At 55.2% G+C, this 18,769-nt stretch overlaps 6 protein-coding genes across 6 annotated transcripts; 3 read left to right on the top strand and 3 right to left on the bottom strand.

Annotated features, from left to right (window-relative positions):
* Positions 1–169: 169 nt before the first annotated feature.
* PHYSODRAFT_256699 (hypothetical protein) lies at positions 170–801 on the bottom strand (the record flags this gene model as incomplete). Its single annotated transcript, XM_009525879.1, has 3 exons — positions 170–213; positions 335–516; positions 650–801. 3 exons carry the CDS (start codon positions 799–801, stop codon positions 170–172), a joined length of 378 nt encoding a protein of 125 aa, XP_009524174.1.
* Positions 802–1,120: 319 nt separating this feature from the next.
* Positions 1,121–6,411, top strand: PHYSODRAFT_329400 (hypothetical protein; the record flags this gene model as incomplete). Its single annotated transcript, XM_009525878.1, has 14 exons — positions 1,121–1,429; positions 2,101–2,151; positions 2,394–2,612; positions 2,654–2,872; positions 2,914–3,132; positions 3,174–3,392; positions 3,434–3,655; positions 3,830–4,048; positions 4,090–4,311; positions 4,499–4,697; positions 5,294–5,384; positions 5,444–5,550; positions 5,627–6,215; positions 6,312–6,411. The coding sequence occupies 14 exons, from the start codon at positions 1,121–1,123 to the stop codon at positions 6,409–6,411; spliced, it is 2,985 nt and encodes a 994-aa protein (XP_009524173.1).
* Positions 6,412–6,961: 550 nt separating this feature from the next.
* On the bottom strand, positions 6,962–7,582 carry PHYSODRAFT_256718 (hypothetical protein; the record flags this gene model as incomplete). The annotated part of the gene is made up of 3 exons (XM_009525877.1): positions 6,962–7,231; positions 7,261–7,502; positions 7,558–7,582. The coding sequence occupies 3 exons, from the start codon at positions 7,580–7,582 to the stop codon at positions 6,962–6,964; spliced, it is 537 nt and encodes a 178-aa protein (XP_009524172.1).
* Positions 7,583–9,337: 1,755 nt separating this feature from the next.
* On the top strand, positions 9,338–9,493 carry PHYSODRAFT_379315 (hypothetical protein; the record flags this gene model as incomplete). Its single annotated transcript, XM_009525876.1, has 1 exon — positions 9,338–9,493. A coding segment is annotated over one exon (156 nt), but the record flags the coding sequence as incomplete, so codon positions are not given.
* A 4,674-nt stretch (positions 9,494–14,167) lies between these two features.
* On the bottom strand, positions 14,168–14,815 carry PHYSODRAFT_285614 (hypothetical protein; the record flags this gene model as incomplete). Its single annotated transcript, XM_009525875.1, has 1 exon — positions 14,168–14,815. One exon carries the CDS (start codon positions 14,813–14,815, stop codon positions 14,168–14,170), a length of 648 nt encoding a protein of 215 aa, XP_009524170.1.
* Positions 14,816–15,779: 964 nt separating this feature from the next.
* Positions 15,780–18,015, top strand: PHYSODRAFT_256704 (hypothetical protein; the record flags this gene model as incomplete). Its single annotated transcript, XM_009525874.1, has 3 exons — positions 15,780–16,893; positions 16,924–17,536; positions 17,610–18,015. Coding segments are annotated over 3 exons (2,133 nt in total), but the record flags the coding sequence as incomplete, so codon positions are not given.
* Positions 18,016–18,769: the final 754 nt, after the last annotated feature.

The following is an 18,769-nucleotide window of genomic DNA, read 5'->3' as shown; positions in this document are numbered from 1 at the left end:
CAGCACCACAAAATTCCCTCTCTCGCAGAGTGTTGTTATTATGGGCATGGCCTCAACAGCGCCAGTGTGCATTGGCGCTCGACCGCCGAATCACACGCAACTCGGGTCACTCCAGGCCATTCCGCGACGTAATCCGCCACAACAGGAGCCTCCCGGTCCCCTCCCATGTTTACCTGCGGCTCCCAGATGCCGTCCGCAGCTCCAAAAATCTTGCTGAGAGCGGTGCGTTGGGAGGGCTTTTCCCAAAATGAGTACCGATTTGCAGTCGCCAAGCAGCAGCAACAGGATCGGCTGACCCAGCTGCAGCAGCAGTCGCCTGCCACATCACGGGCACCTTCAAGAAGAGCACCAACATTGCGCCGTGCAACTCCATCTTGGTGACTGTCCCCGCCGGTGTTCTTGGTAATGCCGTTGCCGGCGCGGTTGTCGATGGTCAGGCCACTCAGCGTCGTGTCCTTGGACGTCACGCCGCTGAACGTGCGGAACGACATGCTCTTGATCTTGGACCTCGCCACCCTCGAGCCGACGACGTTCTTCTGCTCGAAAAACACGGGGTGCACGTTGGGGTCCTTGGCCGGCTTTCAGTACCGGACGTTACCGCTCAGCGTGCGAAGAAGTCGACCGTCCTGTCGCTGTTGCCTACGCACACCAACGGGCCCGCGTGCCGAACGTCTTGGTGGCCACGAACGCGATGCTGGCGCCCGTCTTGACCGCGATCAGGTTCAGCGTCTCCTGCGAGGCAAAGTAGGCGTCGTAGTCCAGCGTCTTGTCCTGTTCATTGAGCACCGAGAAGCTGTTCATCAGCGCCTTCAACTAATGCAGCGGAAAAGAGCAGGCAATACGTATATGGGGCAGAAGAGGCCCCCTGTCCAGCAACTCGGATGTGGTCGCTGCAGATCCGCGCGTGATAAACACGGCCACAAGGGTTGTTGTTGTCGTCGAGGTGCCGCGCGCTGGCGCTACCGTCCACCTGCTTGTGGAAACAAGCAGTGCCACTACGCTATTACCACAGCAGCGCTGCAATAGCGCGAGATCACGTCCCTCGTCCTCGCCAACCGTCCCCACCAGTCTGTCCTCATCCAACGAAGGCTCTCACACGCCGGCGCTGTGCTCCAGGCCGATGAAGCCGCAGTACTGCGTCAGTCGGTTGTCGGCAACGCCCGCTCGTACAGAACCGCATTGCCACTCGACGCGGCCACACCGCCGCCAGAAAACACGCAGCGCGGCCCTCTCCACGCTACTCCTCGACGTGGTTTGCAACAAACATCGCTCCGACCAGCACGTCTATGCCGGCGACATGCCGACCGCAGCACACAAAGCGCTTCGTGTTGACATCGTTGCCCACAACGACCAGAGCCGAGTGTCCTCATCCACCGAAGGCTCTCGCATGCCGTCGCTGTGCTCCAGGTCGATGGAGCCGCGGTACTATGTCGGTCGGTTGTCGGCAACGCCCGCTCGTACAGAACCGCATTGCCACTCGACGCAGCCACACCGCCGCCAGAAAAAAACACGCAGCGCGGCCCTCTCCACGCTACTCCTCGACGTGGCTTGCTGCCAACATCATTCCGACCAGCACGTCTATGCCGGCGACATGCCGACCGCAGCGCACAAGCGCTTCTTGCTCATATCACTGCGCCAAAAAGCTTGTTGTGAGCGGTGCGTTGCATTCTGTGAACAGAGCTACACCGGATGTCGACACCTACACTTATTCATGGTACTGTCGGATCCTCGAATCGACAGCTTGCAGCCAACAACAGTAGCTCACGCTGCTGGCGGCCACTCCACCAGCCCTTGTAGCCAACAACAGTAGCTCACGCTACCGGCGGCCACACCAGCTTCTGTAGCCAACAATTGTAGCTTACGCTACCGGCGGCCACTCCACGGCAGGCCTCGATGCAGCTTGTCAGCGGCGTGAACCTCCCCCGCATCGCCCGAAGTGCTTCAACGCAGCAGCCGCCAGCGGCCGGCATTTTTGTCTCACGGATTTATGGCACATGGTACCACAATTGGCGTCCTTCCACCACAGCTGGTACATGGTACCATAATCGCGTCCTTCCAGCACAGATGCGAGCCGGCGTTGCCGACAACCGACCGACATAGTACCGCGGCTCCATCGACCTGGAGCACAGCGACGGCATGCGAGAGCCTTCGGTGGATGAGGACACTCGGCTCTGGTCGCTGTGGGCAACGATGTGAACAAGAAGCGCTTGTGCGCTGCGGTCGGCATGTCGCCGGCATAGACGTGCTGGTCGGAATGATGTTGGCGGCAAGCCACGTCGAGGAGTAGCGTGGAGAGGGCCGCGCTGCGTGTTTTTTTCTGGCGGCGGTGTGGCTGCGTCGAGTGGCAATGCGGTTCTGTACGAGCGGGCGTTGCCGACAACCGACCGACATAGCACTGCGGCTCCATCGGCCTGGACCACAACGACGGCGTGCGAGGGTTTTCGTTGGATGAAGACAGACTGATGGGGACGGTTGGCGAGGACGACGGGCGTGATCTCGCGCTATTGCAGCGCTGCCGCGGTAGTATTGTGGCGTCATTGCTCGTATCTACGGCCAGCGTGTCGGCTCTGGTCGCTGTGGGCGGCGGTGTGGCTGTGTCGAGTGGCAATGCGGTTCTGTACGAGCGGGCGTTGCCGACAACCGACCGACATAGCACTGCGGCTCCATCGGCCTGGACCACAACGACGGCGTGCGAGGGTTTTCGTTGGATGAAGACAGACTGATGGGGACGGTTGGCGAGGACGACGGGCGTGATCTCGCGCTATTGCAGCGCTGCCACGGTAGTATTGTGGCGTCATTGCTCGTATCTACGGCCAGCGTGTCGGCTCTGGTCGCTGTGGGCGGCGGTGTGGCTGTGTCGAGTGGCAATGCGGTTCTGTACGAGCGGGCGTTGCCGACAACCGACCGACATAGCACTGCGGCTCCATCGGCCTGGACCACAACGACGGCGTGCGAGGGTTTTCGTTGGATGAAGACAGACTGATGGGGACGGTTGGCGAGGACGACGGGCGTGATCTCGCGCTATTGCAGCGCTGCCACGGTAGTATTGTGGCGTCATTGCTCGTATCTACGGCCAGCGTGTCGGCTCTGGTCGCTGTGGGCGGCGGTGTGGCTGTGTCGAGTGGCAATGCGGTTCTGTACGAGCGGGCGTTGCCGACAACCGACCGACATAGCACTGCGGCTCCATCGGCCTGGACCACAACGACGGCGTGCGAGGGTTTTCGTTGGATGAAGACAGACTGATGGGGACGGTTGGCGAGGACGACGGGCGTGATCTCGCGCTATTGCAGCGCTGCCGCGGTAGTATCGTGGCGTCATTGCTCGTATCTACGGCCAGCGTGTCGGCTCTGGTCGCTGTGGGCGGCGGTGTGGCTGTGTCGAGTGGCAATGCGGTTCTGTACGAGCGGGCGTTGCCGACAACCGACCGACAAAGTACTGCGGCTCCATCGGTCTGGAGCACAACGACGGCGTGCGAGAGCCTTCGTTGGCTGAGGACGGACTAGTGGGGAAAGCAGGCGAGGACGACGGGCGTGATCTCGCGCTATTGCAGCGCTGCCACGGTAGTATCGTGGCGTCATTGCTCGTATCTACGGCCAGCGTGTCGGCTCTGGTCGCTGTGGGCAACGATGTGAACAAGAAGCGCTTGTGCGCTGCGGTCGGCATGTCGCCGGCATAGACGTGCTGGTCGGAATGATGTTGGCGGCAAGCCACGTCGAGGAGTAGCGTGGAGAGGGCCGCGCTGCGTGTTTTTTTCTGGCGGCGGTGTGGCTGCGTCGAGTGGCAATGCGGTTCTGTACGAGCGGGCGTTGCCGACAACCGACCGACATAGCACTGCGGCTCCATCGGCCTGGACCACAACGACGGCGTGCGAGGGTTTTCGTTGGATGAAGACAGACTGATGGGGACGGTTGGCGAGGACGACGGGCGTGATCTCGCGCTATTGCAGCGCTGCCGCGGTAGTATCGTGGCGTCATTGCTCGTATCTACGGCCAGCGTGTCGGCTCTGGTCGCTGTGGGCGGCGGTGTGGCTGTGTCGAGTGGCAATGCGGTTCTGTACGAGCGGGCGTTGCCGACAACCGACCGACAAAGTACTGCGGCTCCATCGGTCTGGAGCACAACGACGGCGTGCGAGAGCCTTCGTTGGCTGAGGACGGACTAGTGGGGAAAGCAGGCGAGGACGAGGGACGTGATCTCGCGCTATTGCAGCGCTGCCGTGGTAGAATCGTGGAGGCACTGCTCGTATCTATGGCCAGCGTGTTGGCTCTGGTCGTTGTGGGCAACGATGTGAACAAGAAGCGCTTGTGCGCTGCGGTCGGCATGTCGCCGGCATAGATGTGCTGGTCGGATGACGTTAGTCGCAAGCCTCGTCGAGAAGTAGCGTGGAGAGGGTCGAGTTGCGTGTTTTCTGGCGGCGGTGTGGCCGCGTCGAGTGGCAATGCGATTCTGTACGAGCGGGCGTTGCCGACAACCGATCGACGCAGTATCGCGGCTCCATCAGCTGGAGCACAGCGCCGGCGTGCAAGAGCCTTCGGTGGATGAGGACGGACTAGTGGGGAAAGCAGGCGAGGACGAGGGACGTGATCTCGCGCTATTGCAGCCCTGCCGTGGTAGTATCGTGGAGGCACTGCTCGTATCTACGGCCTGCGTGTTGGCTCTGGTCGTTGTGGGCAACGATGTGAACAAGAAGCGCTTGTGCTGTGCGCTTTTGTGCATTTTTAGCCTGGTCACTGTTGGCGATAGGTGGCAAGCTACGTGGAGGATGGACCCGAGCTGTGTGTTTCGACGGCACCATGGCAAGAAGGCGACAGATAAGATGCGTTTGTGAACGTGGTCGTGCACTACATCCACAGGTCGTGTTGTCAACGCCCTGCTGGGAACTATCGTGGCTCGATTGGCTCTATGACGACATGCCGTGCGAGAGCCCTAGAGAGGGACGGGCTAACCAGGTAGTCGAGCTGTCGCGCCATGGGTACTGCGAGATATCACCGGCCTTGGCGATGGACTCCACCACGTTCGACCAAAAGCACATGCGTCTACTACATGTATAGTCAAGCAGTCGGGTTTAGAAGAAAAAAATAACTCTAAAGGCGCAACGCACTGTCGACCTGGTCATTTGGTATTTTCCTACCCACGACCTTGGTGGTCATTGCGAGGAGATCGGCTCACCGCAGGCATCAGCGCAGCACCAAGCAGCAGCGTCAGCAACAGCAGGACTTTCACCCCCAGCAGGGACAAGTACCAAGCAGCAATAAATGGGTGCACGTCGCTTGCCTAAAACATGCGCCGCCGACAGTTCGTCTGTTCGGTAGTGGCATGCAAGCTCTCGCTCAAGAAATGAAAAAACGTCGTGTGCCAGCCGATCGACTGGACGACGTGGTGCGTGCGTTCGTGCAAAGTCAAGGAGTTGGCGATTTCAACAGGGCTAACGTCAAATCCGCGTTAGCCTCGTCATTGCTTGCCGCGTTCCCGCTGCTGACTCCGCATCCATCTCTGTCCACCCCGACGCCCCCGCCAAGAGCTCCGTTGCGATCGCCACAATCACCAGCTTCTGTCTCGACAAGTCCTCCTAGATCACCAAGCCCCCCGACAGCGTTTGACCTAACGAGAGTTTCTGGTGTGCTGACAGCGCCTGGTCCAGCGAGAGATACCAGTTCCCTGGGAGCTCCACCATGCTCGGCGAAGTCCGGCAATCAAGAGATCGACGCGGTCAGCGCTGCGACGACCAGCCAGATCAGTGACGACGGTTTCGCTAGCGACGAAGACTACACGTATGACGAAGGCGAAGAGAAAGAGGAAGAAGGAGGTGTGCATGGCGTTAGTGCTCCTAGTCCGGCGAGAGCTCCTAGTCCGGAGAGAGCTCGCCGGACGACGAGTGCTCCACGCTTGGCGATAGCTCCCGGTCCACCGAGAGCAGGTAGTCCTCCTGGAGCTCCTAGTCCGCCGAGAGCTTCTAGTCCGCCAAGAGCAGCTAGTGCCCCGACAGCCTCTAGTCCTCCGCCCGGCTCACCAGGAGAGACGACTGACGCTGAGTCCGAGACTGACGAGGACCCGCCGCAAGTTGATGAAGTACCGCCTGAGGAGAGGGCGTATCCCTACGTGCGCGTAGTTGGTACTGAGCGAATGGCGGATGGAGAGATCCGAGCGTGGGTGGAATGGGAGGACACGCTCGAACCTTTGTCCGCCTTGTACCCTGCGGATGCACGCGCCCTTGCAAGGTACCTACGCCGAGCACAGCAAATGCCTGTCGGGCCTCCTACATACCACTACGAGGTTATACGGGGTATACACTATCCAGCAGACGGTGACCTCAGGGTCTTGATGAACTGGCCCAATACACTGGAGCCACTTTCGAACTTGGTACCTGCGGACCGAGAGCAGATTGAACGTGCTAACGGTATTGCAGGCAACTAACACGCTTCAAATACATATCCTTTGCTTTTTCCTCTAGCTACCTGTTTGTTTTATTTTTCAAAGATATTCAACACCGTCCTAGCCAACGTGTTTGATGTGTGCTTGCCAGCATAAGCTGCTCAGTGTAGTACGCAGCTTCAAATACTACTCAACGGAATCGAGCTTCACAGCTCCCATCACTAATGGAAACGCTGTTGACCGAACGGCGCGCCAGCGTCAACGGATTGCCGTCCGCAACGCCTAAAACAGCTTTTTCTGATCAAATCAGTATCGACTGCGGCCAACGCCGCCACGCTGGTCCTGGACACGACCAGTGCCTCCACGATTCTACCACGGCAGCGCTGCAATAGCGCGAGATCACGTCCCTCGTCCTCGCCAACCGTCCCCACTAGTCTGTCCTCATTCACCGATGGCTCTCGCACGCCGTCGCTGTGCTCCAGGCAGATGTAGCCGCAGTATTATGTCGGTCGGTTGTCAGCATCGCCGGCTCGTACAGAATGGCATCGCCACTCGATTTGGCAATAGTGCCTCTAGATAACGCGACGCTCGGCTATTCCTCCCCTGCACAATGGCATGGTCTCCTTTCAGCAGCTCCGTCCGCATCCGCATACGCCGAGTACCGGATCTCCCGCGACACGCGCTCGTAGTCATCACGCTTCGTGGTCGCTCGCTTCACCTCGTCAACCCTTCGGACATAGAAAATAATTCCAAACCTCTCGCACCAGCGACGCACGTATTCACACTCGGCTCCGCTCTCGGCGCGGTTGCCGTAGTCAAGATGCACTGCCACGATCTTGAACCCTCCGTGCTTGTCACTCAGCTTGTGCATTAGGTTAGGTACGCCACCACCATCGAGTCCACTCCCCCAGACAGCGACACTGCCGGGTGCGAGTGCTCACGCGCCTTCATCTCCGTCAGATACTCGTCCATCGCCCGGTACAGCCGATTCCTGGGCATGTCACTCTCGTCCGTCTCCATGAACGCGCGCTCTAGGATGTCGCCGTCCGAAATGCCACCCGTCGTCGTGTCCGTGACCGGTCCTCCTCGCAGGTGCTGCAGTCTGCCGGTCGTCGTGTGCCGGAACTTTGCTCCTGCAATTAGCATTAGAGAAGCTTCATGAGATTGCAGCAGTTTAGCAAGACGAACGATCGTCGTTGGCAAAAATGTTCATCCGTGGCACTTAGTGCTGGTTCCCATAATTTGTTCTGTGCAATACTCTGCCAGAACCCTGGACAGAACACAAATCATAATGTAGCCACAGCCGTCGCTCGTGACCGGTGGTGCCGTAATCTGTGTAATAATGCGTAGCGACAGTACTAATGCGTAGTGACTGGGCGGATGGCCTGGTTTTTGCTCGCTCCAGTCTTTAGATGTGAAATAGCGACATATTCCCGCATATATGGTTTTGTATAACATGTGAAAAATATGTCAGTATGTGTGTATGTAATCTCCGTATGTCAGCAGATCCGACGAGTAAATATTTCACTTGACGGATCGTCCGACATTGGTGAATGAGGGGTTAAACTACTATAATAATGCACAACTGTACTAACGCAGATGCAGCGATTGTCGGTAGGTTGAAGCTATTAATCGCGTACTACGGGCTTAAACGTCTCCGTCCGATTAGCATAGCATATACCTTCCAGCTTTGATGAGTGCCACCACAGAACGAGGCTCCTATACACTTGAGACTAAGCATATTTCCTGGTAAAGCTTGGTTTGCGCTTCAACTACATGATTTTAGAGCTTCATGTTTTCATTATGAAGTAGTAACGCAGTTGCCCAGTTTTACTGTAATCAGACGGCGTGATTTTTCACGCAAAAAGAAAGCCCTTGAAAGCATGTGCAGGTAGTTATGCGGAGTCAAATCTCGCGTTAGCACATGCGATGCTGGGATAACAGGGAATGAGTAATTTTCCGTCTCTTTTGAGGGTGCTGTGTGTTGTCAATTACCGCATTGGTCAATGTAATCTTTACAAGAAGACCCCGCGGTCTCAGAAGGTCAGAGCAAAGTGTGGCGAAGGTCCTGTTCCTGCTTCCATATTGACAGACTACTGGGACCGTGCTGTTGCAGTTGGGTACTTTTCTCTATCGTCTAGTCTCAGCCTAACACAAAGGGGGTTGTCACCTACGAGGTTTTCTCCTCCTTAATCCCAAAGTGCTCCGTGGGAAAGACTCGTGTCTTCATTGATCTCGTTGCTACTGCTTCCTACTCAACACATCTGCCTGCGCATCGTGCCAGGTTATGAGCCCAAAGCTTTGAAGCTCTACGGACTACTTTCGTGAGCTTTGAGAGAAGGAAGTATGTCGGGAACAAGTCCAGCGTCAAGTGCGCCAGTTGGTGCGTCGATCGGACAAGGCGGCGGATCTTTGCAAGGCTCGTGGCAGTGAACGTGCCTCCCAGTACTGTGGCTTCTACTGGGGTGTCGACGGTGAACCTGAGTGCAACGGCTAGTGCGATTGGAAGCGCTGCTGTTGGTAGAGTGAGTTGTGGTACTGGTACTAGTGCAGCTACGAGTATCGGTAGATCTGTGGGTGCTAGTCGATTGGCTGGTGTTATGAGTGGAGGATCTACGTTTCCAGGACTGGTTGGCAGCTATGGATTGGCTGGAAATCCATCTCCTACAGCGATGTCTGCGGCTTCGATGTGGTCGCCTCTTCCGGCGTATGGGTTGATGCCTTCGCCATTGATGGCTCCTCCGCAGTATATTGGCAGCTAGTACGGGACGAAGATGGACAACAAGGCTCCTGTAGCTTTGGCTTGTATGCAGAAGAATTGAAGACGTTTCTGGTCAATTTGGAGCTTTGGGGTGTTGTTGAAGATGCTGCAGCTGTGCGTGCGACTGTGAGTGATGCACAGTTTTGCAGAATGAGCAATTTGGCTCGTGGTGCAATTCTCCGAGGTGTTCCGAAAGCAGACGCTGAGCTCATTTGTCACGAACAGAGCGCCCAGGAAATGTGGACAGCTTTTGTGGACAAGCAGACCAAGAGAGAATACGCGAACTATATCTTCGCTCGACAGCGACTAGTGGCGAACCCATTTACTCCTGATCGAAGTATGGATGACTGGTTACGAGAGATGCAGCTCTTACGTTAGGAGCTAGTGCACTACAAGCGAGGTGTTTCTGATGAGGAATTCGCAGAGATTATCTTGGGGAATGTGGTGCAAACGCATCGAGGCGTCGTCCGTCAGTTCTCGCGGCATTATGACCCGGGGCATAAGAGTGCAACTCCTTCAGCTGCCCAAGTCATGAACGCTCTTCGCGCCGAGTCGGAATTTGATGCAAGGAGTGAAGAGCCGCATGGCAACGACATCTCGTCCGCCGAAGCTGGCAAGAAGCAGGGAAAGCAGCCTAGTCAGCAATCAGGCAAAGGAAAAACGCGTAGTCGAGGTCGATACAAGGCCAAGGCTAATCCAGTCCGGAATGCAGGTGGTCCCAGAGGAAAACAAGGCGGCAAGAAGAATGAGAAAGAAGACAAACGAGAGTGCTGGAACTGCCATCAAACTGGGCACATTCAGACAAACTGCCCTCGTCCGAGACGCAACGATGACGAATCAGATTCACAGCTTCCAGAACGCAAACGCTGGCAGAGTAAGGGCAATTCTGGAGCAAGTGGTGGAAGAAGTGGTGGTAACCAGAGAACAATTGACATGATTTCTCGTGGAGATTCTGACTTGGAGACTGTAGCTACGCAGAATTCGATGAACACCAAATTGGAGTGGGTTCTTGATTCGGCTAGTGACTGTCATGTGTGCATTCACGAGGAGTTGCTTTCTGATGTGCGCCAAGATGATGGCCCACTAGTGTTCGACTGGGAAGGCAAGCCATCTCGGAACAGAGGCGTGGTTGGTGAGGTGGCAATTCGAGTGAAGAATGAAAACCAGCCCGATGAAGCGGCAACGCTCTGTCTCTCGAATGTGCTGCACACTCCAAGTGGAACAAACAACTTGCTTAGTCTGGACAAGTTGGAGCAAGCTGGCTGGGACTTTGTCAAGCCTGAGAACCACACAAGTGCATGGCTTCGCAAAGGGAATCAACTGCTCAAGCTGGTAAAAACTCGCGGCCGATATCGATTGCAGTCCACGGTCATTCCGAAACAGAGGATTGACGCAGTGACGCGCGAGAATGAGCAAGCTCTTGTTCGATGGCACGCTCGACTAGGACATCTGAATTTTGGAGCTCTGCAAGAAATGTCTAGAAATAAAACTGTGAAAGGCATGGATGTTGCAGGGAGTGGCTGTGTACCTCCGGATCATTGTTGGACGTGCGTGCAATCGCGGATGAAGCGAATGTCTTACAAGAAAGTGAAGACTTCACGATCCAAAAGGCCCTACCAGAAACTCATGTCCGACATGTGCTACGTCAATGAGCTAAGCTGACCTACGATGGCTTCAAGCACTTTCAGCTCGTACAAGACGAAGCAACGCGTTATGTGTGGGGATTCCTGTTGAAAAAGAAAGGCCAGTCTGACGATGTGGTGATCAAGCATGTAGTGTGGCTGCTGGCTCAAGGACACAGAATTGAAGTAATTGGGTCCGACAAGGGACGCGAACTCCTGAATAACAACTTGAAGGCATTTTTGAGAGCTCGTGGGATTGAGTGGACTTCAACTAATGCTTACAGCCCAGAGGAGAATGGGTTAGTGGAGCATATGAATGGGGTTGTGATGTTTCGAGTGAGGAGTTTGCTGACGATGGTGGACATGCCTATCCTTTTGTGGGGAGAGGCGTTCGCATTTGCTCTTGAGGTGCTGAATATTAGTCCGAGCAGTGCACTGGCGGGTGAAAATCCATACACACGGCGCTTTGGTGAGCGACCAGAGCTTTCTAATTTGCGTACGTGGGGTTGTTTGGTTTTTGCTTTCACGCAAAAAATGTTGCGCAAGAGTAAGCTGGAGAATCCAGGGAAGCCGTGCATCTTCCTAGGCTACGCAAAGAACTCTATCAGTTATCGTGTGCTGGATTTGCGTTCGGGCAATATTCAAGAGCTAAGGACGGTCGAGTTCGCGGAAGACTGGACGGTGGAGCGCAGCTACGTGGAGAAGCTTCTGCTCAACCGATTTTCACGCGGTAAATACAAGCTCCCGTCAAAGCTTCCATACGTTCGACTGGGTGATTTAACTGCACCAAGTGCTTCGATGTCTTTTGGCATGGCGTCGGAAGCTGAGCCCAGTGGAAAACGACATTGCAGTGAGGATCTTAGGGATCGTGACTCAAGTACTGTGGTCGATGCTCCGACCGCTGTTGGCGAGCCTGCGTTGGCAAGCGTGCCTCCGAGCGGAACGTTGAGCGTGAATCCGTCGAGATCAGCAGAGGCTGAGGTTCGATCGTCGCGTGCGCGCGGACTACGCGGATGGAGATCTCTGCGTGACCAACTGGATACTGATGGAGACGGTGGCGTTGGAGCTAACGGTGGTGGTTCAGCACCGAATGAGGTCGATGGGGATCTGTCTAACCGCAGAGTCTGTACCTTTAGCGAGTCCGCTAGCTCTCAGGAATTCAGATGGGGATCGCATGGAGATAAGTGACAGTGACTTTGATGATGATGATGAAGCCACTGAGACTGCAATTGGAAATGGAGAACCGATGCAAAGTATTTCCCGCTTCGTGGGGGGAGATAGAGAGGATGATGATGAAGCAGCAAATAATCCAAGTGCATCGTTTCGAAGATCAACTCGTGTTCGGCAGCAGAATGTGAGGTTGCGTGACTACGAGGTTGATATCCCGGCAAGCCTTGTGATTCAGGCCGTGAATGAGCTGCTCGAGCCGACCTCAGTGGAGGAAGCTCTGAGCGCCCCTGATGCAAAAGAGTGGGTTGATGCTCTCGACACGGAGTACAAGAACCTGCTGAGGAACCATGTTTGGGAGTTGGTGGACCGGCCTGATGGAGTTAAGATCCTGAAGAACAAGTGGGTCTTCGTTCGGAAAAGAAATGCACAAGGTGAAGTGTGCAGGCATCGGACGCGGATCACTATCAAGGGTTGCCAACAGGAATATGGCATCAACTGCTGGGAGACGTACGCTCCAGTAGCAAAGGCTGAGTCTGTGAGGTTTATCCTCCTAGCATTGGAGCTGGGTCTGTTGTGCCGCCAAGTGGACTTTGTAACTGCATTTCTAAATGGACCGCTGGATGGTGTCGACATCTACATGGAGCAACCGGACTACTTCAATGACGGTACAGGTCGCGTGTGCAAGCTCAAGCACAGTCTGTATGGCTTGAGGCAAGCGCCACGGATCTGGTACAAGATGCTCGACGAGTACCTGCGGAAGTGTGGTTTCAAACGCACGAAGATGGACGCTGATGTATATGTGAGGACAGTGGGAGAGAACAAAGTGTTTGTGACTGTCTACATTGACGATCTTCTGATTGTTGGTACTGAGACCGACATTGAGATGGTGCTGGGTGAGCTCAGCAGTGAATTTAAGATTAAGGATCTCGGTGAGGTGAAGCATTTGCTAGGAATGGAGATCACGTATGTGCCAGGGTACGTGTTGATGATTTCACAGAAGGCCTACACGGAAAAGATTCTTGCTCGCTGCAAGATGGACAAGTGCAAGCCTGTTCCTACGCCTCAAGTGAAGGGTAAATTTCCTATGCCTGGAGACCCGGAGCGCGAACCTTTCTGTATCAATCCGGATCCAGAGGTGGACTACCGACAGATTGTTGGATCTCTACAATATCTGGTGCAGTGCACACGCCCAGATATAGCCAACGCGGTACGAACACTGGGGAAGTACCTCAATTGCTTTACTCGAGAGCATCATGTGTTAGCAAAGAGGGTGCTGCGTTATCTACGAGGGACGTCGGACTACGGGCTCGTGTGGACGAAGAAGAAGAAGACCACAGAGCAGCGGATGCAGATCGATGCGTATGTAGATGCGTGGAGACCTACGAAGCCGGAAGTACAGATCGTGGCGTTTGCGGACGCTGATCTAGGAAATGAGAAGGATGATCGCCGTTCAATTACTGGATACGTGCTGCAAATGGAGGGATGCACGTACGCGTACTCGAGCCACAAGCAGCGGCTGATCACGGACGATACGTGCAGTTCTGAGTTTGTAGCTGCTGCAGAGTGTTCTACAATGATCAAGTGGACACACAATCTGTGCAAAGAGCTTGGACTGTGTCGCAAGCAGACAGTTTTGTATGACGACAATCAAGCGGCAATTGCTGTCATCAAAGCAAACACCGGAGACTTCAAGGTGAAGGGCGTTGATCTCAAGTATCACAAGATTCGTGACTACTATGAGAAGGGTGACTGCGACAGCTTTTGAACGTTGACCTGTGTCTGGCAAGCGCAAGCGTGCGAGGACTGATGAAGAAGGTCGAGATTGAACGGCAAGGATGGCCACCAGCAACACGAAGTGGGAGTGTGGCGAAGGTCGTGTTCCTGCTTCCATATTGACAGACTACTGGGACCGTGCTGTTGCAGTTGGGTACTTTTCTCTAGCGTCTAGTCTCAGCCTAACACAAAGGGGGTTGCCACCTACGAGGTTTTCTCCTCCTTAATCCCAAAGTGCTCCGTGGGAAAGACTCGTGTCTTCATTGATCTCGTTGCTACTGCTTCCTACTCAACACCTCTGCCTGCGCATCGTGCCACAAAGTCTTGTAATTCGATCTCAACTATTTATCATAGCTTCGCGCATTACCTAAGTACTCCGCCATGTCTAGGGCAACATCGAGTTAATGCCAACGACAAAGAGTGCCGTAAGCGCGGCACCAAACGAAAGCTCAAGGAACCGCTTGATGTAGCGTCACTTGGAGGGATTCTTCGCTACTTCCTTGGCAGCGGTCTTCGTGATCTGCACAGCCTGGGCCTCGGTAAGATCCTTGAGCCGCTGGGGGCTCTTGTATTTGGCGAACGCGGTGTTCCACATGCTGTTCGTGGTATCCACCTTCTTCAGGTGAGTCCCGGACTCGACAGCCTTAGCGACATTATCCCAGTTCTTCGCAACGGCAGTGGCGGCAGCAGTAGTATGGCCTTCGACACTCTTAATATCCTCCAACTCCTTCGCCTTCTTGGCCGTCTGCCACTTGTTGCCTGTGCCAGCGGCGGCGGCAGCTGCAGCAGCGGCAGTAGTCTGACCCTCGGCATTCTTAATATTCTCCGCGTCCTTCGCCTTTTTTACCGTACTCTGCCATCTATTGCCAGTATTAGCGGCGGCGGCGGCGACGTTGGCGGCGGCAGCAGCGTTAGCAGCGCCCTTTTCAACACCACCGATCAAGCCATTAGCCTTCATCTTCGTGAGAAGGCCGTCCCACACGCCTCTCTCTTCATCCTCGGCGATGAGGTCGTCGGTCTGCGTTCCCTTCAGGTGGCGAACGGTGTTGGCCTTCTTTGCGCTCACAAGAACGGAGAAGGTGGCAACGACTAGCACCACGAGGAAGATGCTGAGACGCATGACACCAGGTTACGACGATGTTTTACTGTTTGGAGTAACACTGGAATTGATGGTTCGAGGTCGATCTGGAAATGAACGTGTCTGCCTATGTGGGGGACCTACAGCCCGTATGGCCTTCTCTCTTGAAACGTTTACCCAGGATGCCGATATACTAGTGTCGAAGTAAGTTTGCAAAAAATGTTCTTCATACATTTACAAGACCAATTCTGATCATCGTGCTTTGACAAACCGGACGTGCGCGGTCTACGCAATCTCGCAACATGCATTTGTCCAACTGACAGTGAATCACGCCCGCAAATTCTGCTGCTCCCGCGGGGGGGGGGGGGGTTCGAGAACAGAAATGTCGTGTTCTACACTGCAGAACTTATCGTTTCTACTCTCGAATAGACATGTATGCCTCTGCCAAGAAGTGAGGATGGCTTCAACTTAAAGATACACAAGCATATTGCAATGTATTGAGCAGCCACCGCAGCGGTCTGCACCATATTCATCGAGGGTACGAATTCCGAGATGTGAATTGCTGCATTTGCTTGCTTGAGTGAAGATAGGCCGTCTAGCGGTCGGTGAAGAAACTGTTCTGGCCTTGTGGTCACACGGGGGCAAGTCATTACAGACGCGTGGTCATTTTTAGTGTAATGCATTGCGTCTACGGGTCGGGGCGTTTTATCTCTCAATCGGCCTGGCGTCGCTCATCTTTACGTTTACTTGCAAGGACGATGCACCAAAACCATTAATGAGAACATTGTAACTAGTTGTGGCGAGAACCAAGTGCTCTTTGGAGCGCATTTCAAGACAATAACCACTAAACCAAGCATTGCCTCCTTTGCGGCGTTCAATGTTTTACATGTTTACGCGGAAGAGCACAGATTCCATGATTAGAGATAGAGACCCAAATCTATCTCTAACTCTAAACGACATTTGATTGGCTCCTTCTAAAGCCCCAACACAAAGTTTTCAATTACCAATGGCTGGCCTGGGTCCGCGGGTGCTGCAGGTGCTCGAGTTCGCCAACGCGCGCGCGCCGGAGCTGCAGGCGCTGCACGAACTGTCGCAGCATGCGTCCGTGTCCTGTGCAGCCGATGGCAAGCTGGAGGCGCAGAAGAACCAGCGGCGGCGACGCGCCAACGCGTTCAAGTCGCACAAGATGCCGCAGCGGCTGCGCGGCGCCCCCAAGTCCAAGCCCAGCGACTCCGTACGGTGCAGGAAGCACGAGCGTCGGCCGCACAAGCTGCTGCAAGAGCGCACAAGTGTTGCAGATTGCGAGCGGCCGCTGTGGCTGCCGTCGCACCTGTGGCACGCCAAGCGCATGACCATGGGGGAGCAATATGGCTACATTCTGGCACAGCACCGCGCGGACAAGAGCGTGTCCGCCGCGCTTCAAGCTGCGAGAAGCAAGGCCGCGCTGCACGACTCCAGCTACTACGGACTTATCGAGCTCTTCGGCCTGCCCCAGGTCATCCTGGAGGCTCTGCAGCTGGTGTCGGACCCGAATGGCTCGGACTTCCACGGTCTCAGGTTCCTGGCTGGGGCGGAGGAAGGACGCAGTATGTTGTACCACGAAGGGCAGTTCCCGCAGGGTTCGATCGCACCGGTGACGTTCATGTGGAGGCCGCTGAAGAAGGACTACGAGAACGGGGAGTTCAAGCTGCACGACGACTGGCAGAACACCAAGAGGCAGCTGTGGCTCTGGGTGCACCCCGCGGCGTACATGGAGGCCGCGACGGCGATCGCGTCGGCGTGCCAGGCGGTGGTTGGGGAGGATGAAAAGGGCATCGAGATGCACGACCGACGTGGACAGCTGTGCAGGTTGAAGCTGCGTGGCAGGATGGCGGACGAATTGGTAGCGGGGCTTGCAGGTGGTGATGAAGTGGGTGCTGGTGCGGACCAGAGTACGCAGGAGGAGGAGCATTCGGACCATGAAGATGGATTTGATGAGGAGGCCACGGGTGCGAATTGCCGGAATGGCAACCGACAGAACTTGTTGCGTGCTCTCCGCAAGTCAAGCAAGAAGACAGAGGCGGAAGAGCAGAAGGACAGCATTTACGCCGTTGCTGTGAACGACCCGCGCCTTGCGAGGTGTAAGGATGGCAAACTCTGTCATCTCTCAGCTCGTTTGGAGACGGGGCTTTCACTCTTGAACGAACCGCCTGCTGACGCTGTTCCGGAGGTTGGCACGAGTGTGATTGAGAGTCCGTTGTCGGGGTTGAGTTTGTCGTCGCTGGGTAAAGATGCCGAGGAGCCGGAGTCGAAGATGATTCTCAAGGAAATGCAGGCATTGCTCGCCTGGACGACCAGCGGATCGTCTGGTAGTCCAAACTACCCGAACGCAGTCGCAGCGGCTGATCAAACTGGTGGCGATGCAGAAGAGGACGAAAACGCTATGGAAGTGCAAGCAACTCCCAGCTCACTGCTGTGGTCGTTTTCTAAGAGGCGTAACATTGAGAGTAGATTTGTGAAGGATCACACGTTTAACGACGAGGTATTCCGCCAGCGTAAGGAGGGTCTGATCCTCGACGGCGCTGATGGAGTGCCTGCGGAATCGCAGCCTCTTCATCTGCTGATTATCAAGAAGCGGGAGCCGTATCCGCATACCAGCGGTTGGGATATCATCTGCCCACCATCGAGCGTGCCCGGTTTGTTGAAGGCATTGGTATTTGGTGGTGCGCTCGTTGTGGGGCTAGAGGAAGACGCTACTTTGTCTACGGTGCTGCACCAACCAAGGTATGTAAACGATTGTTGGAAGTTATGCGGGTGGAGCAGTGTCTGATTTTCTGCCTTGGTTTCTGTTACTTAGCTTTCCTGCGGACTACCCGGACACGCAAGCAGGACAGGCATATTGGGAGGCGCGCGCGTTCGACCTGGAAAGCGAGCAAGCCAAGAAACCCAAATCGAAGCGCTTCAATTATGAGAAGCGGGGCGTCGCGTCGCCATTCCGACCACGGTGGGGGTTACTATTTGACGGTCAGAACGCGGAAGGTGATGTGGAAGATGAGAGTGCCCAGGTACCTTGCGTTCTCCGCGGGGAAAGCTACATGGAGCCCTTTTGCTTCTACAAAGCGAAAGCCACCGCGACCAAGGATGACGAGACAATGTCTTCGCCAGCACCTGAGAGTGATGCGATCGTCCCAGTACCGATGCCTACTCTTGTCCGCGTTATTGTCGTCGTGCCGAGGCGAGGCAACATTGATGTGAACGCCATGGTACGTACCGACACTATCATTCTTGCTGGAATTTTTCTGACTTTGTTGTTGATTGTTATAACCAGCTTTTCGCACCGTCTCCAAAGGATCATGAACAATTCCGCAGTGACCGCAGCTGGAACGGCTGCGATATTGGTCTGGGCAAAGCGAAGAGATCCAAGACTGACGAAGTGAGAGCGGAAACTGATTACTCCTTGATTTTGAGAAGAATGTACTCATCAAACTATGTTGTTGCGCGTTTGCTAGCGGTCTCTCGTCGGCTACGTGACTTCAGCAGTCTACGATCGACCCAAGGGCGCGTTCCGCGCGGTCGGATTTGTTGCTTGTGAAGCACTTCAGCAGCTCTTCGTGGCGAGTCAAGGTCAGACGTACGGAAAGCAAGGCCATTACGCCCTTGCCATGCTTCGATCCCCACAAGGGCGAATGGTTCGCCCTGTGCTCATACACGCGGAGACCTGAAGCTGCAGTAGACCGTGAACGGTGGACTGTGTAGATAGATAGCAGGATAGAAGAGCGCTGGCATTCGTTTTGGATAGATGGGGAGAATGCAAGACTCAACATATCTACTTACAAACAGCTCGAGCTTATAGCGTGTCTACGAAGTGTGTTCCGAGCGCGGCCTCTGACGGGGCTCATATTGTGTTGTGTTGTTGCTCCAAATATGCCAATATTGACAGGGATTTCCCCAGGTCGTGGCCAAACGAAGCGCTGGGGAACAGGAGAATAGGAAGAAGCACGGCGCAAGCCGTCTTCA

This window comes from Phytophthora sojae (genome assembly GCF_000149755.1).
Source record: "Phytophthora sojae unplaced genomic scaffold PHYSOscaffold_3, whole genome shotgun sequence".
Classification (NCBI taxonomy): Eukaryota; Oomycota; class Peronosporomycetes; order Peronosporales; family Peronosporaceae; genus Phytophthora; species Phytophthora sojae.
This window is presented reverse-complemented; position numbering and strand designations above follow the sequence as displayed.